Source organism: Panthera tigris, chromosome D1, assembly GCF_018350195.1.
Source record: "Panthera tigris isolate Pti1 chromosome D1, P.tigris_Pti1_mat1.1, whole genome shotgun sequence".
Classification (NCBI taxonomy): Eukaryota; Metazoa; Chordata; class Mammalia; order Carnivora; family Felidae; genus Panthera; species Panthera tigris.
This window is the reverse complement of record NC_056669.1, coordinates 101,236,517-101,263,640: the sequence shown is the minus strand read 5'-3', so window position 1 is coordinate 101,263,640 and position 27,124 is coordinate 101,236,517. Positions and strand designations below refer to the sequence as shown.

At 39.2% G+C, this 27,124-nt stretch overlaps 1 protein-coding gene across 1 annotated transcript in view; it reads right to left on the bottom strand.

The window, feature by feature from the left end:
• Window positions 1–25,522, bottom strand: part of LOC102969100 (fatty acid desaturase 2-like protein FADS2B) — a 38,267-nt gene extending 12,745 nt beyond the window's left edge. Inside the window, exons 1-6 of the mRNA XM_007092652.3 lie at window positions 24,967–25,522; window positions 15,876–15,986; window positions 12,780–12,977; window positions 11,200–11,301; window positions 6,595–6,720; window positions 3,936–3,996 (exon numbers count right to left, since the gene is read on the bottom strand). Coding sequence (XP_007092714.2) covers window positions 3,936–3,996; window positions 6,595–6,720; window positions 11,200–11,301; window positions 12,780–12,977; window positions 15,876–15,986; window positions 24,967–25,293 — 925 coding nt within the window. The 5' untranslated portion in view covers window positions 25,294–25,522. The remainder of the gene's footprint in view (window positions 1–3,935; window positions 3,997–6,594; window positions 6,721–11,199; window positions 11,302–12,779; window positions 12,978–15,875; window positions 15,987–24,966) is intronic.
• Between the last annotated feature and the right edge of the window lie 1,602 nt (window positions 25,523–27,124).

Below are 27,124 nucleotides of genomic sequence, written 5' to 3'. Positions count from 1 at the left end.
GATGGGGCATCAGTCTCTCCGTATGGGGGGTGGGAACCTAACTTTCATAAGCACCAGGCAGCAGACACAGATGGCGTAATCACACTGACCAACTCTCCCTCCCACCAAGGTCTCTTGGAAATTTCTTTAACACACCCAGTGTTTAAAAGGTCTCCCACCTTTTGGTTCAGCAGAATTGAGCTGAGTTTATACTGAAACCTTTTCCCTTACTATGGAAACCTGAATATAATCTGTCTTGTCACTTTTAAAAAAATTTCCAGTTCTGTTTCTCTTTGACAGTTTGAGCATGATTTACTTGTACCTGAGATGCTAAGTTGGCATTTGTTTTTTTTTTTTTAATTTTTTTTCAACGTTTTTTATTTATTTTTGGGACAGAGAGAGACAGACAGAGCACGAACGGGGGAGGGGCAGAGAGAGGGAGACACAGAATCGGAAACAGGCTCCAGGCTCTGAGCCATCAGCCCAGAGCCCGACGCGGGGCTCGAACTCACGGACCGCGAGATCGTGACCTGGCTGAAGTCGGACGCTTAACCGACTGCGCCACCCAGGCGCCCCGGCATTTGAAGGAAAAAGACATAATGAAACAGCTTCAAAAGGCAAAGAGTTTTGTGAAGTGGGCTTCGTGTAGTGAATCCACAGCATTCGTTCATTCCTCATTAGCTAAGGGCATATTGCAGCACTACAGACAGGGTAGAAAAGTCAGAAAAGCAATTCCAACAGCTTTTATTATGTGAACACACTGCTGGTTAGCCTGGAGATCAGCTACCTTTCAAAATGGGGCACTGATGTCTTCATTCCTCTTTTTGGTCATGCAGAAAAAGAGAGGGTGACTTTCATAGAATGAGGTTGCAGAATTCTAGCAGTGGAAAGGACAGCAGTGGGAATTCACCCCCTTACCTAAAAAATAAGCCCACAGGCCATCCTGGTCAAGCATGTTACAAATTACTACTGGTGCCCAACATTTGAGCAAATCAGATAAACTGCAACCCCATAACTGTTGGCATTTGGGGCTAATTTCTTTTTTTTAAAATATATGTATTTATTTAATTAAGTTAATTAATTAATTAATTAATTAACTTTGTGTAATGGAATGTAATTTTTACTTTGTGAATGGAGTGTAATTTTTAAAATATAATTTATTGTCAAGATGGTTTCCATACAACACCCAGTGCTATTCCCAACAAGTGCCCTCCTCAGTGCCCATCACCCATTTCCCCTCTCCTCCACCCCCCATCAACCCTCAGTTTGTTCCCTGTCTCTTATGGTTTGCCTCCTTCACTCTCTGTTTGTAACTAATTTTTCCCCTTCCCCTCCCCCATGGTCTTCTGTTAAGTTTCTCAGGATCTACATAAGAGTGAAAACATACAGTATCTGTCTTTCTCTGTATGGCTTATTTCACTTAGCATCACACTCTCCAGTTCCATCCACATTGCTACAAAAGGCCAGATTTCATTCTTTCTCATTGCCAAGTAGTACTCCATTGTGTATATAAACCACAATTTCTTTATCCATTTATCAGTTGATGGACATTTGGGCTCTTTCCGTAATTTGGCTATTGTTGAGAGTGCAGGGCCAGATAATTTCTTGTTAGGGGCTGTCTTGTGCATTGTAGGGTGTTTAACAGAACCACTGGCTCCCTGGGTGCCAGTATCATCTTTCCCTTCCACTGTGTTGTCCCAACAGGGCAGTATTGTTTCTGGTTGAGAGCTACTGATCTATAGGAAATGTTTGGGAACTTCTGATTTTGTCTTATGTCTCAAACTGTAAGCATATGTCTTAGGTGGGCATATTTTGGAGTTCCATGAAAACATTTTTTTTTGAGCTGTCATGAATTTGATTTTGGTTAAGAGGAAAGCATTTTTGCTTGTGATATTTTTAAAATCTTTTTTAAAAATTTATTTATTTACTTTTGAGAGAGAGAGAGAGTGAGAGAGAGAGAGACAGAGAGAGAGCACAAGCAGGGGAGGGGCAGAGAGAGAGGGAGACACAGAAGTAGGCTCCAGGCTCAGAGCTGTCAGCACAGAGCTGGATGTGGGGCTCAAACTCACAAACTGTGAGATCATGACCTGAGCTGAAGTCGGATGCTTAACTGACTAAGCCACCCATTGATAGATTGCTATTTATCAATATCAGAATTATGTAGCTACCCTATTTTCTTTCAGCTTGAACCCACATTCAGATCTATTTATATATATTCGTACATACATATGATTTTCACTACATTGGGTGCAACTATCATAAAAGATTTCCAGTGACTTGTGTTTATAAAGTGGGAGTTTAAACATTTGCAGGTTTACTGAAATTCAGAAGTTGACTAGAAATACCACTGTACTCTTCAGGTAGAAACTGAACAGTGTTCTAGGTCTTAACAGTTATGCTCTTCTTGAAAGTTTTTTGGTATAAATGACAGCAGTTTAGAAATTAAAAACCCTTTATCTTACAAAATACACTTTGATTGATGGAAGGTTTCCTTTGTGTTTTAAAACATCTTTACACATGAAAAGATGCTCAACATCACTCCTCATCAGGGAAATACAAATCAAAACCACACTCAGATATCACCTCACCCCAGTCAGAGTAGGTAAAATGAACAAATCAGGAGACTATAGATGCTGGAGAGGATGTGGAGAAACGGGAACCCTCTTGCACTGTTGGTGGGATTGCAAACTGGTGCAACTGCTCTGGAAAACAGTGTGGAGATTCCTCAAAAAATTAAAAATAGATCTACCCTATGACCGAGCAATAGCACCGCTAGGAAGTTACCCAAGGGATACAGGAGTGCTGATGCATAGGGGCACTTGTACCCCAATGTTCATAGCACTTTCAACAATAGCCAAATTAGGGAAAGAGCCTAAGTGTCCATCAACTGACAAATAGATAAAGAAATTGTGGTTTATATATACAATGGAATACTACATGGGAATGAGAAAGAATGAAATCTGGCCTTTTGTAGCAACGTGGATGGAACTGGAGAGTGTTATGCTAAGTGAAATAAGTCATACAGAGAAAGACAGATACCGTATGTTTTCATTCTTACGTGGATCTTGAGAAACTTAACAGAAGAAGACCATGGGGAGGGGAAGGGGAAAAAAAATAGAGAGGGAGGGAGCCAAACCATAAGAGACTCTTAAAAACTGAGAATAAACTGAGGGTTGATGGGAGGTGGGAGGGAGGGGAAAGTGGGTGATGAGCACTGAGGAGGGCACTGGTTGGGATGAGCACTGGGTGTTGTATGGAAACGAATTGGACAATAAATTTCATATTAAAAAAAAATAAACAAAAACCATCTTTACCGTTGATTGTTCAAATATTGGCTTTCTGTAAAAAAATTATCATGTTAAATTTAGACTGTACTACCGTATCAATAAATTTTTCTGCTTGGTCAGTTTTAATTACCTAAAAAACCAAAATATGTACATACATACATACATACATACATATATGTCTCTGTCCACTAAAATATCTTCTGCAACTTTATGTGGGCCATTGGAGCAACCATCTTTCTCTCACACAGTAGCTCTCAGGTGCCTTTTATTCCTAAGTATCTACATCTTATGGCTTCATAATGTCAATGCTTTGGCATTCTTTTCCTATTTCTCTTTCCTCCCTATCCAAATACCACTATTCTTTTATTCTGGACAGGTGTTTAGTTTTTCTATGATAGTCTCAGATGCAAGGCTCCTTGATTGACTTCCATCCCTCTTGAAGCATCTCATGAGATGCACATTAAAATTAAACTGCCTATTTGCTTTCCAATTTTTCCTTTTCAGATGTTTGTCCCCAGGAAGTCTGAAATATGACATGACGCTTTTCCAAGTCACAATAAGACATGGGCTGGTCTCTCTGTGAGAGCATTGCTGTTGTGCCGTCTGGCTTGACAACAGCTTGCTTCAGGGACATGGGATGATAAGGAAAGTGGCTCCAACGAGACTCACCCATGTAGAAATACAGGTGCTGCTTTTCATAGTTGATGTACTTGATTTTCATCTTGCCAAACTGAAAGGAGAGAGCATAAAACTAACATAAGAGACAATACTTGTGGTCATTAATGCTCAAGAACATTGCTCTGTGTGTGTGTGTGTGTGTGTGTGTGTGTGTGTGTGTGTGTTTAAAATCTCTACGGAAAGAGCCATATGGTCAGAATTTGTTGGCTGTCACACTTGAGGCACTAGAATAACCAGAACTGGAATAAGAGGAAACATTGCAGCATCGTTTTGCTTTAATTAAATGTGGGTAATTCTTACATTTGACTACGGGGATTGTGACTTTTTAAAAAAATTCCCATGGAAGCCATTTTGAAAATTTTTTGTCCTTCTATGGAGTGGAGTGGTGACCAAAAGGGAATATTTCTGATGAGTTTTTCTAGCTTCTCTTAACTGTGGTGTTTAGAATTCTGCTTGAAGCTCAGTCTCCATGTCCATTCATTCTTTCAACAGATATTTATCAAATGGTAATATGATAAAAGATATAGACATGGTCCCTCTTATCTGTCCCATCTTTCCTCCTTTGTGTTCTCATTATGGATCTCACACTGTGATGAACTATTTCTAAGGCATAATGATATTACATAAAATCTTAATGCTGGGAATTTGATTAATTTTCTAGGAATCTCCTTAGTTAATTTAGTCTGTGCTCAGTGCATAAGGACAGCAAATACTCTGAGGGGAGGCATAGAGGTAATGGTTATATCTCCTAGTAAACATACAATAAATGTTTAGTTGAATGAATGAAAGTGAAGATTTATGTCTGCTCTATATTTTTACTGTATGTTCACTTGGACACAGCACTATGGGCATTGTTTGATTTCTGCTCTCCTCCATTTTGTTGATACCTCCCTTCCTGCATATAGATTTCTTTTCATATTTGGATAGTAGGGTTGATCTTTCCTTCTTTTAGTGTCATAGATAAAAAGAAATAGCATGTTGATGATGTAATAAGAGCTATTTGCAATTCCTCTCAAACCTCCAGATTTTTAAGTAGTGGGAAACATGGGGAAAAGACCAGGTGGAAATTCCTGGGAGCTGGCACACCTAGATGGAGAACTGCTTTTGAGTCTCACTCCAAAGGAGGGCTGTAAGTCTTCTAGAACATGATCACAGGACCTAGAAAGTAGAATGTTTGAACAAAATGGTAGAAAAATTGGCAGTAAAGTGAGATGGAAGGAAAAGTTCAGGGCTCACCAGAACTATTTTTTTTAAAAATGTAAACAACTGAATTTTAGAGTTTAAATAATTTCAAGCAATGTCTCAGACAGTAGCTCTGAAACTCTATTACACGGAACCCTAAGGTCTAGGGACATGTCCCAAGAGCAGCTATAAAACTTAGGAGGTGACCTCCATCATTTGTGAAGAGGCAGCATGTATACTGAACATAGCCTTAGGGAGGTACTTCTGGGGAGGGGCAGCCTGCTTCATAAAATTCAGTTAAGACAAATCCTTCTTGCTCTGTGGGGATAGAGAAATCAAAGTATCACACTTTTGTTGATGAGCGTAGGAGTCACAAACATCAGAGAAGTCCAACTTATTTGTGGAGCCATTGTCAAAAGCAACTGATTTGTGATCACAGCCAGAGATTTTTTTTAAGTCTAGTCAAGAGATTTGTTTCCTAATTCAACTGGAGAAGAAGGTACAGTCTTCTGAAGCTGGGAAAACTTATTTTTAAAAAGTTACACAATTTTTGGTTTATGTAGCCCAAAGTGCAGGCAGCAACTGACAGAACTACATTCTCAATAAAACCCCTTAGTTGTTTTAGGAAATAGCAGCCTCTTTCTAAGCACCTGACTCTCAGGATCTACCATTTCTCTAGAGGGGGGAGACCTTTCTGTAGTTACCCTTGTACCTCCTTCTTTGAAGTAAGACTTTCTCCTAAAACATTTGGTAACAGTCCTTTACATGATGATTTTAAGTTGAGGTTAAAAAAATCAACTGACAAATTCCGGAGTTGATTTTTTCTCTCCTTTCTCTATTGTTTAACAAGTCCAAATGAGAGGTGAGATGTCTAAGTATCATACAAAGCACTTGGGCTGTGGCTCATGTATAAATGAACCAAATGAACACAAACTAAAAAACACTAGTACAGCCTCTTCTCACTGAGCTAGAATTAGTTGAGATAACTAGTTATTCAGATACTTGTGATTTAGTGCTTATTGAATATACTGACATGTTTTTCTCTGAGAGAATGAATGTCTCCATATCCTCGTTAAATTTTGGAGAGTCATTGCCAGCTTCAGTCATCTGGTTTCACTACTTAACAGCAACTTATGTTGCCTCTGTAGTAGTGGTGACCACTGGGCAGGGATCTGTTTGAGCAGGATTGCTCAAGCAGGGTGATACAAGTTACCATATTTCCTTCCATAGGAGGTTGGTGGCGTGTCATTTAAGACCATAGAATCACATGCTCCACATTTCCTTCTATTTGTACAGCCTCAAATTCAGTTATTTCATGTGTATATCGTGGACTCAAAGAAGGAGACATGCTCTGAGAAGGTGCTTGAAGTGGGAACCCCCAGCTCTATCTTTCTGGGACAAGACCATAGACTTTTCCAGGAATCACTTTTGGGAACATTTCTTAAGTGCTCAGGAGTTCTAAACATACCTTGACAGGTTGCAATTCTCCAAGCAGGAAAAGTGCACCCATATCAATATCTGGGTCTTTGGGGTGGATGTTTGTTTTTACATGATGTTGGAAGTGTCGGTGATTCCACCAGGATGTTGACAGGCCCTGAGGAGAAGAGAGGGTTCATTAGATGTAAGATTTCTCTCCTGGGATGTCCTTCACTCTCAGAGTTTTCTGCATGCATCTCCAAAGTCAAAGTAAGATATCTGAGCTTCTGGAACTTGTTCCCTGACTGCTGGGTCACAGAATGGCCCATTGGACAGAGCCTTTCAAAGCCTACAATCAAATAATCATGGGATTCAGGAAAATTCATAAAATTCACAAAAACCTGTTCAGATGAAATGTTTTTCCATCCTTTTTTTTTGGGGGGGGGGAATCCTCATTTTAAAAATTCTGAAGATAAGTAGGACAGAGAAAATCCTTATTTTACAAATAAAGAAAACTCATCTCTAAAACTTCAATAGCTCTTGGGGTAAAATGGTCCTAGGAATCCTGCTTTCATGAATATTTAAATGAATCATGGATCTGAAATTATCTTGTAGGGGGCTTGGCTCACATTACTGCATGTTCAGGCTTCCATGATCTCATATAAAGATAAATGAGAATAAAAATAATTCAATTGGCTCTGAGCTCAAATCATCTCTGATTAGGTTGTTTGTGATTTTCTCTGTCTCAATGACAGTGTGAAAGTTTTAATAGAGGAAGGATTTGGAAGCACATCAATATGGTTTCATATCCTGGATGTATAAATACTGCTTTGTGGTTTGGGTAAATTTCACCCTTTTTGAGCCTGTATTCCATCTGCAGTAAATATGATATAATGACATTTACTTCCATGGGTTGTTTGGGGGAGACAAGAGATGATGTATGTAAAATGTTGGCATATTGAGAAATTCAATTTCCTCTCCTTTCCCCTATTGCATAAATTATTACATAAGAATAAAGAGTATTTGTTTTTTATTGCATATTTGACATCTCTCAATAACTGGCCTAAACATGTTTTACATTTTCACAGTCCAATATGATAGCTACGAGCTACACGCTGGTTATTGAGCACTTGAAGTGTAACTAGTCAAATTAAGATGAGCAGTATGTGTGTAATATTGGATCTTGAGACTCGGGATGAAAAAAGGAGAGTAAAATATAGTATTAAAAATTTTTACATTGATTACATGTAGAAATGATAATAATTTTGAACATATATATATATATATATATATATATATATGGTGAGAAAGTTATCTTTTGAAATGTTGTTAGATAATTTAAAATGATTTATGTCATTTTAATGTGGCTTGCATTATATTTCTGTTGGACTATGCGGATCTGGACACTACATCCATGGTTGAGGGGGATGGGCATGTTTGGAAATCTGCAAGTGTTAGCACTGCCTTCCATAGTCCTTGTTGTAGAGTCCTCTCTTAGCAAACCCCTGGTGACCCCATCTCTCAGGAGCAATAGTCTCTTTTCACCTCTAACACTCCTTACCATCCTTGTAGTGGAATCTCTCTTCCTCCATCCCACATCTATCTGCTAAATCTCATGCGTGAAAGGAAAATCACTTTCCAAACATTTCCTTTGCATGTCTCATGATATGTCAAACTGAACTTGTACTCATCAATTTTTACTCCCCCTATGGGGTCCTCATTGCACTCTGCTCTTCTTGCATCTGACTGCATACCACCCACTCACTTTTACAGTTATGCACTTGCTCTTTTCATTATTTATTTTAAAGCACATCCCATGCATCGGACGCTGAAACAAGCATTTGGAATATAGAGTTAGACATGATAAAATGGGGTTCCCATACTTATGAAACATACAACCTATGGGAGCAATAGACAAACAAGGACACTGCAATAAGCAGTGATTCACTTTGTTAATTAAATGCTTTGAGAGCCAACATTTTAACTGTACTCTTGCAGTCAATGACTATCTGTGGAAACTGGTAATAGGAGAGACAAATTTTGATTCATGATAGGTCAGGGAGAAGATCTTGACAACTCAAGGTCCTGGAATTTAGAACAGTGATGGGAGTAATTGTGATCTAAAGCAGCTGGCTCTACCCTTACCCCTCGGTCTGGAAGCCACAATTACTGGAGGCAAGGGATAGAGTGATCCAGCTGGAAGTGAAGATTATCAGCTACATGCGAATAGGCTGCCCCTGCACCCAATTCCATACAGAAACCACCCTAGGTCATTCCTCATTCCCAAGTTAGGTCCTTTCTTGGTGCATTCTAAGAAATCCAAACTTTGGCCTGAAGTCATTTTTTTTTTTTTTTGGCTTGAATTCAAAGCCCTGCTACTGGGTATGCGTGGTCTTGGGCAATTTCCTCATCTGTGGAATGGATGAGAAAAATATTAAAGGAAATAACATGCTTCACACCCCTCCCCCAAAATTATTTTAGGATGTAGTCCTGGAAAGAGGATAGGCCAGATTTTTAAGGCAGGTCTTAATATCAAATACTCTGTCTCTTTGTCCCTAGTATAATCCTTGATTCTTGATTCTTATAGTTTTCAAACTGTGCATGCTGCATCTTGGGAGGGGGCATTGAAAAATATGCTACAGGGAGCCCATTTTGATTTGAACATTGCACAAGAGTCCAAAATATGTGCAGAAATTTCACGGTATACTTTCAGAAGCACTCTTTTATTGCACAAACATTGCAAAGATCAGGCATACACAATTACTAGCACAGCTAGTGAGTGAAAATTCCAAAAAAAAAACTCCGCCCCAAAACCCCTCAGGGCAAGGGTAAAATGATAGTAAGTCAAGTTTTGAAATTTAAAATTGTGATGTATGTAGAAGGTGACGTTGTTGCTGTTTATATTACAATTTTCTTTGCTGCCTCCCTCCTGTCCACCTTTCCTTCCTACAGGTAGTTTGAAGCCTACACTCATTTTGCTCACAAATCACTGGTTTTATCTGCAAAAAGGTAGAGTATGCTCAATTTGCTTTTAGAGCATTTCCTATTTATTTACTCCATTCATGAGTCATCAAGGTTATATTCATTTCAACTAGTGCAAAATTGTTTCTGGCAACATAATTTATATAGAGAGAGCTGTGTACAAATTTGGACAAGTGGGAAAGCAGTGATTTTTTTTAAAAGGACCAGCAAGGGTGGAGCTTGAAATATTACTTATACTGGCATCAAGTCAACTGTCAATTACCTCCAAGACACATGAGTCTTTCTTTTCCTCTGACTTCCTCAAAAGGAATTACCTTAATTCTCACCAGGACATAAGACACTGTTTTTGCTTTTATTCTGTGGTAAACATTTCTGACTGGATACAGAAACACTTTGTCAATCAAGCATGAGTAGAAAGAGGGCAGGACTGTGTACCTATAGAAATTTTCGAGTTAAATGAAACTTATCACATAAAATGACAATTTTAATCATTCTAACCATTTTGAGGAACAGACTTAATTCTAATATGAATCCAGATCCAACTCTGTGTTACTTAATCTACTTAAGCTTAGTTTTCCCAACTGGAAAGAGGGTTGATAAGACTTATTTTAAGTATCTTTCAGTTCAATATAAAACCACTGTGTTAAGGCAAAACAAGTAGGCTCTGAGTCAGTGCTTAGGAGTTTTTCCTAAAATGAGCTGCCTTGAATGCAAGATTTGGCTTAATGGAAGGCTCAGAGGCATTTTCCCCCATCTGGGCCAGAGTACATAGTCACTAAATCCTAGAATGTCATAGAAAAACAGACATCCTGTTTAACTCCTAATATTAAAGATGAGAACACTGAGAGTCAGAGATAGAATATGACTCAGTCAAGATCACACAGGAAGCCTTGTCAAGTCAGAGCTAAAACCCACTCTTGGCAGTCCTGTACTGTTACCTTGGTTCATCCATCCATCTATCCATCCATCCACTCAACAAATGCTATTGAAGACCTACTATGTGCCAGGTACTCTGCTAGGTGTTGCACTGCAGTGGCTCATAGAACAAAGCACCTGCCCTCCTGGAGTTTGGGCAGGGGGAGGCAAGACCAACTGCCATCATCACCACTGCATTTTCCACCAGTCTGGGATTTACAGTCCTTGACTCTTGAACAGTGCCATCTGACCTTTCTTGTCCACTCTTTCTCTTTTTCTTCACTTTTATCTCTTCTGCATCCTTCCCTTTATTTCATCATAGCCTTATCCTTCCAAGACTAATCAGGCTTGCTGAATTCCTGTTGCTTCCCAGCAGTAAATGTTTAGACTTCTTCTAAGAACATTCCCATTCATGATTTTACAGAGCACCTCTTCATTTATAAAGGCACAATCCTCCTGTGTGGTGGTTTTTTAATGGGATGCCAAGGATTGGCTAAAGAGTTTTTTAAGGTAAGAAAAACTGTTGGAACTTCCTAAATAAAAATAAACCTTTCCTTATAAACAATTAAAATCTTAATTTTAGCATATATATTACAATGTCATATTACATATTAGTATGTATGTAATATCTACATTGTTAGCATATTTGCGAATCTATTTGTGCACAAACATTTTTTACTAATATGACTGCACAAACAAACGTGGTAACCATTGTCTTAGGAGCATGAGAATCCCATCATGCTCCATGAACATCCTGTACCTTGCAATGACTCATCATAAGTTTTTGCATCAGGTGGTTCCATTTGGACTTCGTAAATATGGAAAGGTGTCCCAAGTCATGTTGCAGATATGAACTCTGACACTAGAAGAGATGAAATTGTTGTTAAAGAAGTTGAGAAGTCAAGAGGAAATTAATAAATGAGCTCACTCATAGATTCAAAGCCCATAGGAGAAGAATGGTGGGGGATCTTATCTGGCTCCAAGCCAAGTTCACTTTCTATTTCTTACACATTGTGTTCTTTCCCACTAGTGTGCCTTTGTGCATGGGGTTCTGTCAGTATAGAACATTTTCCTTGTCACTGTCAAAATCTTCCAGCGAAGAGTAGAAAGGGTATGGCCTTTGGAGTCAGGAAGATTTGGATTCTAAATCATTCTTGCCAAGAATGATCTTGGCAAATTACTCAGTAGCTCCAAACCTCAGCTCTTCACCTGCTAAGTAGGGATAATAACATTTTACTCATGGACTGTTGGGCAACTTAAATACCTACAAAGTGCTTGGCTTATGCTAAGTACCAAACAAATGTTTCCTTTCCAGTTTCCAAAAGAGTTGCTTTTCAAGGAATAAAGCAAGTTGACTTTACAAAAAAAAAAAAAAAATTAACATACATCCTGGAATTAACATTGACATTAATTTTCCATAAAACCTTCTGCACTTATTCCAATGAGAATTAAATGCCTCTTTCTGCTTCAACAGCACGTTTGTTCCTGTCCTTGGCATTAATGTCATTCTGTCATGTTGTATGTTTACAAGTTTGAACGTGAATCTCTCCCACTGAAAGACTCTTTACCCAAGAGCAGGAACCAGGTGCATTTTCCTTCATGTCCGCAATGCAGTGTTGCACTCACAGAAAGCCATGTTTAGAGATTCACACATCATTCAACAAAGATTGATCAGATGTTCTGCTATGTCCCAGTAGTTGATTGGCATTTATGGTGGAATCCACACATTCTTTTTTTTAAGTGTTATTTAATTTATAGTTAGCTAACATGCAATGTAATATTAGCTCCAGGTGTACAATATAGTGATTCAACATCTCCATACAACCCCTGGTGCTCATCATGACAAGTGCACTCCTTGTGCACTCACGTATTTCACCCATCCCCCTGCCCCCTCCCCTCTGGTAGCCATCAGTTCATTCTTTATAGTTAAGAGTTTGTTTCTTGGTTTGACTCTCTCTCTCTGTTTGTTGATTGAAAGATGGATAAAAGATAAAGGTGAGTGTTACATGGCTGGGAAATGACTTCCGTTACTGAACTGGTATGGGTACAATTGGGCAAAGACTAGCATCTGTCATAAATTAAATACTTCCTATGTGTCAGTCACTGTGCTAGGTGTTTTCACATTAACTTGGTTAGTAGATAACATTTCCATAAAAATTATCCTTATTTTACAGACAAGAGACTGGGGTCTGGCAAGGTGTGGCAACTTGCTGGTGTCAGACACTGATGAGCAGCTTGCTAGGAGGTGTCAGACAGCAGCTGGTGCAGGTCTAAAGGGAGAAGGAAACAATTCTGAATCGTCCCCTAAAGCCACTGCTTGGTTTTAGGGTATGTGCTTACCTGGGAAATTGTGAGAAGGCAGGAGATGAATATTGTCACAGCCCAGCCACTGCCAAAATGCCACACTATTAGCCAAGCCAGAGTTTCTAAAATCAAGACCTGGACGAAGTGAAGGAAGAAGAACGCTGGGTTGGCCTTGAACATGTTCATGGCCTCTAATGTTCTCCGCAATTCTCGGAAATCTTCCACCAACTGGGACTGAGAAATAAATGTTCAAGGAAGGAATTAGTTCCCTCAGGGAACACAAATGAGCACAATAATCCATTATATTACCTTATTAGTACCTTAATTTTATGAATACAAATTTAATTATATTAATAAATTTAATTGGGCAAAATTAAAAACATAAAACTGAACAAACAAAACTTTTTTGAAAAGTTATGATAACATTTTTTTCCCCTGGAGAATAGAAAGAGGAGTAGTAGTTTGTAAACTGTCCTCAAACTATTTTGGAGCTCAGAATTTGTGGGGTTTTTTTTTGGCAGGGGGCCTGTGAAGATGGTTATTGTGTCTAACTGTTGCCTTTCAAACCATCAGTATTGCTTCAGGTATTGATTGATTGATCTCCAATAATGCTTTGGAGAACTGTGTTGTCTATATGGATCTGTGTTACTGTAGTTAGTGGTACAGTTTACACAGAATTTTCTACATCATCAGCAGTTCAGTATGTGCAAAGGACCCTTTCATTAAAATGATGAACACAGAAAAATGCAGGGGCATTGAGGAGGGCACTTGTTGGGATGAGCACTGGGTGTTGTATGGAAGCCAACTTGACAATAAATTATGTTTAAAAAAATAAAATAAAAATGGACAAAAAAATGCTGTTCACTTGGATTAGCTCAAAGGATGAATTTCTTGTGAGCTGACTGATGGACCCCTGTAAACAGGGCAGGATCTCTGGTGGCATTAGTGTGTGTGTGCTGATATGTGTTGTGGGGGTGGGGGTTTCCTGGTTCTGTGTTTATGTAACATGCATATGTGCATGTGGGTGCATGAGCAAGGCTAGTATTGGTTTATAAGCTTGCCAGTCAGACTGTAGAGTCAGTGCAAGGGCTGGAAAGAAATATCTCTTTGCTTAATGACTAATGAATGGGTTTGAAACCAGGACAGGTGACATAATGACCAGAGCATAAGAAAGAGAGCAGGATTGTTCAGATACATGAAAGGAGAGAATTTATATACATATGAACATAATTCTAGAAGCAAATTCTATGAACATAATTCTAGAAGCAAAAAAAAATTCACTGATTCAACTTTTAAAAGATCTGTTTCCTGGGTTCATCTCTCAAGCTTCCATCAACTTTGGAATTTTGGTGACCATGGATAACTTTAAGAGGCATCTCTAGAGTGCTTGCCAACCTGGTCATATTTTCCAACTCATCTAGTGTACAGAGTAAGGGGTCAGCAAGCCCAGATGAGCACTGGTCTGAAATCATCAGCAAGTAGGTGATAGAGGCAGGAATTCAACTTATGCTTTCTGACACAAGTGTTGTGCTCATATTAATTGTCTATAGACATATATCTGAGTATATATGTATTATTTTGCACACATACATAGTATCTACATAGATGCACTAAAGAAAAATTTTGGCAGACCTTTACCCCCCAGAAACCAATACTCTTTTAGATAATGAATGGTTGTCTTATAGTTATCAACCATTAGTGGATTTTCTTTTCCTTCAAGAAAATTTTAGCAGAAACAATTAAGCTTTGCATCGATTTCTTTTGTTTACCCTAGAGTCTCCTGCCCTAAATGATAGGGACATATCTGGAGGTTTGTCAATTGCTGGTGCCACGAGTGAGTTCATGATGATAGTATCTAAAATTTATTGAGCATTTACTACATTCCAGACACTGTTCTAAGCACTTGAAGCGCTTTTAACTCTTTCCATAATTCCCCAATATCTTCTAGGAAGTTGGTGCAACTGTCGTCGCTCTTTTACAGAGAGAGAAATTGAGCCATGGAGAGGTTTGGGAAGTGGCCTGAACCCATACAACCTGTGGCAGAGTTGGGCTGTGAATCTAAGCTGTGCAGCCTCAGAGCCCTCGCTGCCAAATACAGGGCTGGGTTTCCTGACACACAGCTGTGTGGGATGCATGTGGGCCTGAGGGGTGAGCCTAAGTGTTTGTCTGAGGTCTACACAAAATGAGTTATGCGTCTTCAGAATCTGCCTGTTCCTCAGTGAGTTTGTTTCCTCATTTCCTGAAGCAGAAGTATAATGCTAATTCTATTCTCCTCACAGTGATATATGGGTCAATATTGGGTACAAATTATTTCAGAAGAATTAAACAGAATGTAAGCAGCTTTAACAAAACAGATTACAAAAAAAAAAAAATGAAATGCTCGATATTAGTCAAAATCCTTTTAAGTCTTATGTAAAATCATCCTAGTGAATGTCTAATCTTATAAAGACCCTGTCCTTTGGAAGACGGTATTTCAGGTGGCCAAAGTAGTAGAGAAAGAAAGAGTGGCACCCTTCCTTGGGGTCAGAAAGAAGTGACTTGGAATCCTGGTTCCTTGATACACCAACTATGGGGCTTTCAGAAAGTAACTTATTTTCCCTGGACTATAATTTCACCAAATGTAAAAAGGGCTGCTGTTAGGATATATTCACAACTTTCATTTGGTAGCTATTTATGGAGTCCCTACTACATGTCTGATCCTGTGCAGGTGGGTTCTTGAGGACACAGAGATAAGCAAAATATACATACATATCTACTGCTTTCATCAAACTTACTTTAGCAGTGAATATAGGCACAGACATCAAGCAATTGTAAGCAGTCACTGGACAAAAGTTGTATCTGGTAGTTGCCTGACATAAAGGAGGTACTTAGAGACACAGAACTTCTGGGGAACTGTAGGACCAAACAATTCATTCCTTTCTTACACAGAGGTTTAAGAGTTCTGAATGTCTAAGGAGGATGACATTGTTTTGTAATATGTAGAAACTACTCATTTATGCTATTACAGGATCACCTAGGCATAATGGTCAGTTTCTCACAAAAAAGGATCAATTCTTGGATATGTCAGGAATTGCTAAACTGGCCTTTGTCCCCATCCCTCCATATGTTCAAGGGTCCTGAGACCCCACTCACACTTTTGTTTCTCTCCTGGCTGGGCTCTTCTGGGGCAAGCTCTCCAATGAGCAGTGGCTTAAGGTACAATTTTACAATGTCAAGGTCCAGGTGCATGGCTCTGAAGACATCCTGTAAATCACAGAGAATCGATAGAGGCTTACACACATGCTTATCTACAGAATAGTCCCCTTCCTTACCTCATCCTGTGCCCATCTTGGGAATCAGCAGACTCTATTACAGAGGATTTCTTCTAACCCCAGGTTGATGCTTCAAGTTGAACAATCAAAATTACCCTTGGAGATACTCTATGAAAGCTTCATGCTGGAGATCCACCTACCTGAGGCACTGCTTCATTAGGCAAGCCCAACACAGCCAGGATATTCCTGAGCTTTGGAAGAGATCACTGTTTACTTTACTGAGCACCAGAAGAATTAGTTTGCTTGAGTTAGCGAGCCACGATGAATCTTCAAAGCCCAACATCAGGGTGGTAAAAGTTGCTCACATAGAAGCATGCAGCAACCATGACTAGCTGTGAAAAGCACATCTCCCATCAAATATCCCTCTTGGTTCCTGGCCAAAGCCAAGAGGAATGAAACATTTGAATTAAGTTTTTTAAAAAAAAAAAACTGGTTAAAGTTGACATCGATAGTGTAGGACTAATGCACAGGAGAGAAAGGGAGCACAGCCCTTGAGGTCTGAGCTGTCTAAAGTACACGCTCTTCACAAGTTTTTCACTGGAGGGGTCTCATCATTCTTTCTAAAAAGTGCTAGGCCAATCTCTGCAAGGGTTGTGACAGCCAGGCACATAGAGGTGACCAACTGCTTTTCCCCATCTCAGGTCCATGTTAAGTAGGACCTCAAACAGGCTATGACAAACAGTGGTGGTCCCTATATCCTGCTTGTATTTGAAAGTTAGAGATATTCTCTTCCTTCCCAAAGAATAAAACAGATTTTGGGGAAGGAGAATTCTCCAAGAGGTAGATATTAGACTTTCTGCTATTGCAGCTTTGAGAACAGGAGTGATCAAAAATGAGTAAATATAACTAAGATCATAACTTGAATACGTGGAAGCCACACACATGACTCTAAAGTGCTGTTGTTCCATAGTACTGACTAAGACAGTGGACCCTGGAGTGGTCTTTCTGTACCTAAATTCTGGTTTCTACTTACTAGCTGTGTAATTGTGGACAAGTTTCTTGAACTTGTCTGTGCTTCTGTTTTCTCTAACATAAGGGTGATGGTAATAGCCAACCAATTCATAAAGTGATTGTAGGGATTAAGCAAATCAACATATTAGCCATCTTTCTTGTATATATACTTCAAGTGCTAATAACTTACTACCTACATTCTCTTCAATATAACAACTCAGAGATTTTCTTCCTATACTCCAAAGCCTAATGTGGTATGAACTCTAAATTGTTTTAGTGAATATAATGAACCTTCCATCTTCAAAGTGTAAAGCAACCTTGGATACATCTAAGAACTACATAGAAGCCTACTTTATAAGAAGGTGTTTATATAATGAATAACATTAATTGAAAGGGTGCAGTATCAACTCTTTAGACTTACTTCTCCTAAGGGTCTCTAGAGTCAATGATGGAAAAAGGATTTTGCATTTGCTAGAACCAGTCCAGTCTCTACTGCTCATTCTGTTTCTGCATACTTCCTCTGACCCACCCTGGGAAATTCTGCACTATATAATTTCAAAAGTTTTTCTTAACTATCACATTCTGTGGGTCTAAAACTTAGTTTCCCAAACCAGGAAGAGAGCCTTTCTGTGATTAAGAAAGGAATTAAAGTATTTCAGAATGATCCATAGTGGCAAATCATATTCTACTTGTTTAAAAGCAGATTAGGACGGAAAACATTCTCATGGATCAAGTTAAGAGTGTAGAAGAAAGGTAAGCCATTGAAATTTTGTTTTACTCTGAGCAGTCATACAGAGTCCTGGAACAGTATGCTGATGATAATGTTCTTCTGGGTTCATCGTTTTTTCTGATTCCCAGCAAGATTTGCAGGCAATGCTGTAATCACATAGCCTAAAGACCAACAGAATTTTCCAGCACAGTAGGCATTGCCCTGCTATGTGGGCCTCTTTTCCTTGTACTGATGAGCAGCATAACAAAGGAGTTTGGGTAGTCTTAGATATTTGATGTAAAAGCATTTCCTAATAGAGTCTGGATATTGTGGAAGTCGTGAAATCCTTTTTTTTTTTTTTTTTTTGAAAGACTTGTAAAAACAGGCTATGTTATCAACACTCTTGGGCAAGTATATTCCTGCTGAAGGAAGGAGAGTGGGTAAACTGAAAGGAAGAGGGGATAGTTCTAACATCTGTTGTGTATATCCTGTGTACAAGAGACTCTATGGGCCAATTCATAACCATCACCTTGGATCTATGAGATTCCATTGCTTCTTCTGTAAAGATAAAGATACCAAGTCTCAGAGGAGAGAACGTCTTGTCCAAAATGCCACAATAATTAGGTAGATAGTAAGCTAGGATTTGAACTAAAGGCTGTGTGATTTTACAGCCATGAAGCTATAAAGGTTTATTCCAGTCATAACATGTATAATTACTTTTCTGAAAGGCCTCTTAAGAGAGAAGTGATTTCAGATTGGGATGATGCTAAAATCAGCATGTATCTGCTGGGCGGATAGTAATATCTTCCCACATTAGGTTTTAATCCCCTCACATTGCCTCTGGCTCCAACGTACCTCTCCAGGCTCACCTTTCACCATTACCTTTCATGAACCATCTTGTTTACCAGACCTGACCTCTCTCCATTCAATAAATATTCCATGCCTGTCTATTGTTCTGAAACTTTGAACATACTGTTTCCTTTGTCTTGACTGACTTCCTCCATTTTCTTTCTATAAAAATTCCTTTTCATCCTTCAAGATTCAGATTACAAATTGTCTCTCCTAACTCAGTAAAGTTATTTATGATTTCTCTGGGCTCCTCTAGCTTCTATAACTTTTCAAATTGTATTTTAATGAAGCTGTGTACTTGCCCCTTCTCAGGTGGTCTTTTTGTGTTTCTTTTTAAAATTTAGTATAATTGACATATAACATTACCTTGGCTTCAGGTGTACAACAGAATGATTTGATATTCGTATGCATTGCAAAATAATCACCACAATGAGTCTGGTTAACATCTGTCACCTTACATAATCCCCAATTTTTTTTTCACTTGTGATAACTTTTAACATTTAATCTCTCAGCAATTTTCAAATATGCAATACAGTATTACTAACTATAGTCATCATGCTGTACATTATATCCCCGTGATTTTTTTTAGTATAACTGGAAGCTTGCACTTTTGAGCTTCTTCACAGGAGAAACCTCCTGCCTCTGGTAGCCACCAATCTATTTTCTGTATCTATGAGCTTGGTTTTTTGTTTTCTTTTTTAGGTTCCACATATAAATAATATCATATGGCATTTGTCTTTCTCTGTCTAACATATTTCACTTAGCATAATGCTTTATGGGTCCATCCATGTTGGGGCCAATGGCAAGACTTCATTCTTTTTTATGTATTTGTGTGTGTGTATTTATGTGTGTGTGTGTGTGTGTGTGTGTGCACGTGCGTGCATAGGTATCACATTTTCTTTATCCATTCATCTGTAGCTTTGTATCATGTACTGAAATCCAGGTTTGTTCTTTCTCAAGATTGCTAATTGTTGCTTTGGCTGTTTGGGGTCTTTTATGGTTCTGTACACATTTTAGGATTGTTTATTCTATTTCTATGAAAAATACCATTGGAATTCTTTTTTTTTAAATGTTTATTTATTTTTGAGACAGAGAGAGACAGAGCATGAATGGGGGAGGGTGAGAGAGAGAGGGAGACACAGAATCCGAAGCAGACTCCAGGCTCCAAGCTGTCAGCACAGAGCCCGACGCGGGGCTCGAACTCACGGACCGCGAGATCATGACCTGAGCCGAAGTCGGATGCTCAACCGACTGAGCCACCCAGGTGCCCCTACCATTGGAATTCTGACAAGGATTGCATTGAACCTGTAGATTGTTTAGGGTAGTATGGACATTTTAACAATATTAATTCTTCCAATCCATAAGCATAGAATATCTTTCCATTTATTTATATCTTCCTCAGTTTCTCTCATTTATGTCTTATATTTTCTAGTATGTGGGTCTTTAACCTTCTTGGATAAATTTGTTCCTAGGTATTTAAGAGTTTTTGAAGACTAAGGCCATGTGTTATTGATTAAATTATGCCTACTGTCTCACTCTGCCTGGAATATGGCACATTATCAGTGAATGCCTGATGAATACAGGAAAGGAAGAATGAAGAGATGAGTATAGGATTTCTCTAACAAGGAAAAAGCTGGAAGCATTCAAATGTGTTGAGTTCAGAGGACATAGGTCTTAACAACCAGCCTCTCTTCCCTACCCAGCACCTCCCATTTCATCTGGCAGTCTTTTGATTGATTACCTTCTCAACCATAATCCTGCTCCTCAATCTATTCATAAATTTGTACCAACACTCATCCAAAACTGATTATTTCCAGAACAATATCAACACAGGAAAGATGTGACTATTTTGCTTTTACAAATAGCTTAGAAATCCTGCTAACTTTCTGCTGTTATTGAATGGGAGATGGGGAGATGTGCTTTATTGTAGAACTATGATCCCTAGAGGAAGAGAAAAATATGGAAAGTCCTTCTGACTTTCCCTGCCTTTACAAAAGCCTGCCTTTACAACTTAAGTACTGTTGAGAGGTTATGCCCTTCACAAAGGCACCCAACCAGGAGGGTGTGTATGGTCTAAAATCCAGCAATCATTCCATTTGGAAAATCTTGTGCTACAACCACCCAAGGAGTGTGCCTTTCCTGTTCACATTAAGGCACAGTGCAGTAGGAGTAAGCTGGTTTATATTGGGCAAATTACTTTATTTCTCAAACCTCGGTTTTTTTTCTAAATATGGATAATAATGGCACCCACTCTGCCCAGTGGGTTTATTAATTCTTCCATTAATTTATTCAGTCACTGTTAAAACTTATTGAGGATCTAGCCTAGTGGCTAAGAGCTTAGACTTTGGAAATCAGACCAAATAAATAAATCAATAAATGATTGCATTTTTATATTATATTTAGTTCATCTGGGGTGGGTTGAAATTTCCCAAATTCAGGAAATAAAACACCAATGGTGAATGTTTATACACACCCACACCCACCCACACACCCACACCCACCCACACACACACACACACACACACACACACACACACACACACAGAGTTATAAAACATGATAACTAGATCATGGATTTTGATTTACTCACCTCACAAAAGCTCACCAGAGTAGTCAACACCCAATCACATATGCATTACCACATCTTTGAGTAATTTCTCTTATGCTTACCCGTCTCTGGTCTCATGTGCTCCAAGGCAAAGGCTAGAACAAGTCCCCTCATATTTTGGGTAGTACATGAATTATGAATAGGTCAGTTTGTAAGGAAAACGCCGTCTTTGCCCTTTATCTGGGAGAAAGCCTTTTCGGAATGGAGAATGTTCACTTAAAGTCACCCAGATTCCCCTTCACCCACAGGAATAAGCAAAGCGTTATTTTTCCACTGCAACTCATTTCATTGTTTGAGAACTTTCATTATTTGAAAGCTCTTCCCTATACTGAGATTTTTTTCTGTGATACTTTCTGCTGAGCTCCAGCCCCAGTTCTCTCTCTCTCTCTGCTCTCCTTCCCAAACCTGCTCATCCTCCTGGCTTCCCTATTCTGTCATGGATATAGTCACCTAGTTCACTATGTCACATATGCACAAGGCAGACAGACTGTTTCTCAACAATTGCTCAACCAGTCACTCATCACATTTTATAAATTATGTCTCTTAGACATCCTTTGCAGCCACCCCCTCTTTTCCATTCCTGTGGTCAATGCCTTGTTCAGATCTTCAACATATTCCCTGGGCTTCCTCCAATTTTGGCTACTCTTCTTCAGTGCAGCTTTCACTTGGCTGCCAGATTGGCCTTTCTGAAAGAAAGCATGTCCTCATGGTCCATCTTCCCCTATTAGCACCTCAGTACCCCTCTCTCTGTCTACTTCTCCACCTATTTTCTACTTGAATCATTGTTCCAGTGAGAACCAGATAATTTAAGAAATGTTGACAACCTAGAGAAGATACAACTATTATTACTTATTATTACTTTCCTTCATTAATACTTAGAAATCCTGGTTGGTTTTGTTGTGCTGATTGGGGGTGAGGAGGGATGCTGACCAGAGAAGTGTCATTATGTGTAGTGGAAAAAGAGGAAGAAGGGGAAGACATGGCTCAGACTTCAACTCCCTTCCTCTCCTTCCCCTTTCTCTTTCTCTACCCCTCCTCTCCCTTCGTCCTCTCCTCCTCATGCTATGAGAGTCATTGACACTAACTGAGCACTTACTACATGCCAATATTGTCCTAAAAAGAAAGCGGCTAAGTTGAGATGCCCATTTTGCCTGGGTGTTTACTCCTGACGTGAATCCTATTTTCACTCCACCTCTGTGCACATCCTCTCTTCTTCTGCCCTAGCCTCACCTCCATTGGCTCCATGCCATCCTTTTGGAATTGCACACAACTCTCCTGTCTTCCACATGGTAGTCCTCCAAATATCTAGATGGACTTTTCTATATTTCCTCTAAGTTTTTTTCATCATTTCCCTCTCGTATTGTCCTTTGATCCTCACGAGAAAGAACTCAAGTTTCTCAGTGTCCTACTTAGAGTGTGGTGTCCGGAGATAAGAAGTGGGTTGACCAGCACACAAGATACTTAACTTGCTATCTTTGTCCTGGACATGCTGCTCATGTACATGCATCACAAGATTGCATTTATTCCTTTCATGGTCCTGGAACATACTGTTGCCTTACATGAAACTTGTGGCCAAATATTATTTCATTTGCATGTCTTTCCTCAAATGCTTTGTCATCCTCATTTAATAATTGCAAAACAGCCCATCATATGTTATCATATTGATAACTATATCATCAATTCTTCTTGGATTTACAGTTTGTTTCTGGCTTTTCCCCAGCAAACTCTCATCAGATTAGAAGACTGGGCCTAGTCTGTGATAATTAGCACTGTGCCATTAGTTTTAAATCGTATAGTTTGAAAAAAATCAGACAACTCAGATGGGAAATAACAGGAGTAGATATACTGATTTTGTTTTATGGAATCTTTTCTTTGGAGAAAACTAGAACCCATCTCAGAAGAACTAAGCAATAATAAAACAAAAGCATTGCCATTTTCTCAGTATCTAATCTGTGCCAAACACCATAAGTACTACTGACTTTCACAAGGCTAAGATGAAAGTGTTGTTATTCCCACTTTCTAGATAAAAGACCCGGGGCTCCAAGAGCTTCAGCAACCTCCTCAAGACATTCTTAGTAAGTAGTTGAGCTCAGATACAAGCCAGGCCTTTTTCATTCCCAACCCTGTACTCTTAATCATTATGCTCGGCCTTTAACAAGGGTTTTAGAATGGATGACTAAATGAATGAGTAAATTAATGATCTTGTGGGAAGGACTATCATTATTACCCTTTTATCAGGAGGGTGGAAGCTTGGAGGAGAGTTTCCATGTAAATAAAAGAATGGTTCTCTCGTCTGGGCCAGTGCAGCCATGCGTTGAGGGTCAGCTCACAGAGATAATACTTTCTTTAGTCCACAGTTGCCTTTCAGGGCACAACCTGCAAACACCTCTTAGGTTGTAGAGTAAGTCTCTGATTGTAGGTCCTTTATGTCCTGGCCTCCTTCACTAGAGAGAATGATGCTTCTCCACCATGGGCTCCTCTGTTCCCAATCAGATGACACCAAATATAATCAAGATTTCTAAGCTGGTGGTAAGCAGGAAATAATAATCACACCTCTGAGGCTATGGATGCCAGTGAGATAAATCATAATAGTTAGAATTTAATGAAACTTTATTAAGTGTTTGGCATTGTGCTAAACACTTTACAAGCATTAGTCCCATTTACCATAAACCAGTTAGATTGGTAAGGTCATTTCCATTTTACAAATGATGAAGCAGAGGCTGCGAGCATTTCAACAACTTTCCCACGTTCATGTATCCAGTTGCCAAGCTCAGGCTCCCTGAATTCTGAGTAGCTATGGGGTATTACATTTGTCAGAACTCCTCTGGAGCCTCCCATTCTTCTTGAACCATCTTCCTTTGCAAGAATCTTTTCTCCAAACATTTTTGGATTTACTTACATAAAGTCTAGGGTACATGGCTGGCCACGCTCAGAATTTTCATTTTTAAGATATGAATCCCAAGGTGGCATGGGTATTTTATCCTAAAGTCCTGATGGTTTTATTTTATTAATTAATTCCACCTTGTTGGCTAGAATTGGATGTGGAATCATGTTTTTTTTCCCTAACTTCTTAGAGATAAACATCATCAGAAAATTAAAGATTCATCAGCTCAGCTGTCTCAAGCTGAGTGAGTTTATCAGTTATTTCCAAGGTGGTTGAAGGCCTGCATCTTTGCCAACACATCATCTGAGCTGATCCTGTGACTTGGGTTAGAAAAGCACTATCCATAATTGTAGGTTTGTGTTATTGTTATTAACATTTTGATGCCTATCATGTGAATTGCTGTCTTCCTTTTACACACCCCATTTATAAGAGTCTGAGAAATTTCTAGATGGGCACAGACGTGATTTTTCCCAAATTTTACTCATGCATTTGTAACTTTCTTCTTAAAAGACAGTGACAGATGGTAGCCACACTTGTGGTGAGCATAGCCTAGTGTATAGAGTTGTTGAATCACTATATTGTACACTTGAACTAATGAAATGTTGTGTGTCAACTATACTAAACCAGGAAGGAAACAGTGACTCCAATTCAAAACACAACACCAAGAGAAAACAAGATCCAAAATACACAAACAGTATCCACTGTCAGCATCTGAGCCCATCCCAAAATGAGCTAGTCCTTGAGGCTTATTTGGTTTCAGGTTCTTGCTGGATAGGAATCCTGAAAAATTGGTTTGGGAGGAGATGAGCAATTGTGGAGTTTGAGCACGTACTCAAATGCTTTGGGAAAGAGAGCCAAGTCCCAGCCACCCACCAGTTGGAAGGGAGAAGGCAGAGCTTTGAGTTCCTTACCGTGGCATCTTCCCCAGCATAGTGGTTGAGGACTCGGCTCCCCCCTGGATGCTTGTTGGCCCAGGCAGTAACATCGTAGACCTTGCGATTGATCACCAGCCACTGATCAGCCTTCTGATTGTGTTTCTGGATCTCCTGCCAGCTGTACATGTTGAGACTTTTTCTGGGCACGCCACACTTTCCATTTGCCTCCTGCTTTACAGAGATCTCACCTCTCCCATTTGCTACTGGTTTCCCATTCTCTTGATACTTCTCACCCAGGTATGGCTGACCCTCTCCTACAAGGTCCCCATTACCTGCATGCTTGTCTTCAAGCTTTGTCGTCATTGTACCCCTCTGATTTCCGGGTTGGCTCCTGAAATTTCTAATATTTGCCTCTGATTAGACCATAAAATGACACTTTTCCTTCCTTCTTCTTCTACTGCAGTGTGATGCCTGCACAGAAAACTTTTTAACCTAGTTATCTCTTCACCATCCTGACAGTGAGCTCATCCCCAGCCCCACACTTCTCTGTCTGTCCTGATTTTCTCTGCCCTGCTAGAGGCTTGGTCACCTTCCTTCTCTCTGCGGGCTGATGTCTTAGCAGCATCCTCTTTCATCATTAAATGTCCCCTGGTAAAGAGCTTGGACCAATCACAGTTGGTCTGAAAGTTGTGGCCCGCCCCAGGGCTGCTGGGCAAGACTCAAGTCACAGGGCTGTCCTACACTGCCACTCCATGGAGTTGGGTTCCCCAGCTCTCTGGCGTGCCTGTGGATAGAGACATTTAGGTTTGTTAATTCCACGTGTGAACAAAAGCTATCAAAATCTCCAGGATGACACGAATGCTTGGGGGACTTGGGGGATATTCTGTATGACAGCTGTTATTTCTCCCTAGGGTTTTCATTTTTTTAAGCAATATTTTTTGAAAGCAAGGTTTAAATGCATCAAAAACAGCAATGAGTGGGAAACTAGTTTTTCTCTTTATTCTTTGAAAGCCGTCTAAATCTGTCACACATCTAAAGGTGATAGCAACAGATGTTTGCCAGATTGCATGATGATTTACGAAGCCGTTGTCACATCTGATTTAATCTGATAAAGCCGTTGCTTTATCTGATTTAATCCTCACATCAGTCTTTTGAGGGAGGTACTATTAGTAGTACCTGGTAGAAAACCAGTCTCGTTTTCCAGGTGAGGAAACATGGGCTGAAGGCCTCAGGTAATATGTCAGAATCACTTTGGTAACAAGTGAATTGGTGCATGGATCCAGACTTCCTGATTCCAGATATCTGACTTTTCCCCCTTGCATTCTCCAAACCTAGGGTCTAGACATATATAACAATAACTTGACTCAGTGGTTTAGAAATGAGTCAGAGGAGAGATTTTGGGGTAGTGTAGTGGATGTTGTGGGGAGGGTGTTAATTTTTAAAAAAAGCAGCAGCATGAAATGATAGAACATGTCCATTTTCATACTTGGAAATCAGTCCTAAGTAAATCATCAGTAATTCAGCCCCAGATTTATATACTAAGGGTTTTGTTCTTGTACTTTTTATAATGGTTAAAATCAGAGATGGCCTAAATGACCAGCAATAAGGAAGAAGGCTGGTAAACTATGTACATATTGATATTATATAGATATTAAAAGTTAGTTTTTATAGAATTTTTAATTGCATGGACTCATGTTTACAATATAAAAAGTGAAAAAAATAGCAAAATTCTATTTACTGAATAGTATGTGATTGGAAATAAAAATGTCAAAGTGTTGGCATTAGCTTAGATTATAGTGATATTGAAATACTTTTTCATTTTTATTTTTAATACTTTTTCCGAGATTTTCTACAAATAAATACATGTTACTTTATAGTTCAGAGAAAGCAGTTTTTTGTTTAAAAAAATAGGGACCCGATAAAAAAATAAAGAACATGAAGTTTGGAACTAGATGAACCTGTGGTCATATTTCTGTCTATCATGTATTAGCTATAGAGCGTCATGCAAATCACCTTACTTCTCTGGGCTTTAGTTTTCCCATCTGTATAATGAAAGAAGCACTATTCTCAGGATTTCATTAAGTTAACATAAACACTGTGATATTTACAGAAACCCTCAGTAGTTTCCATGATTTCTGTGTGGAAGTTCCATAAACCTGACATATAGACATTTCATATTTGTAGGTTATACACA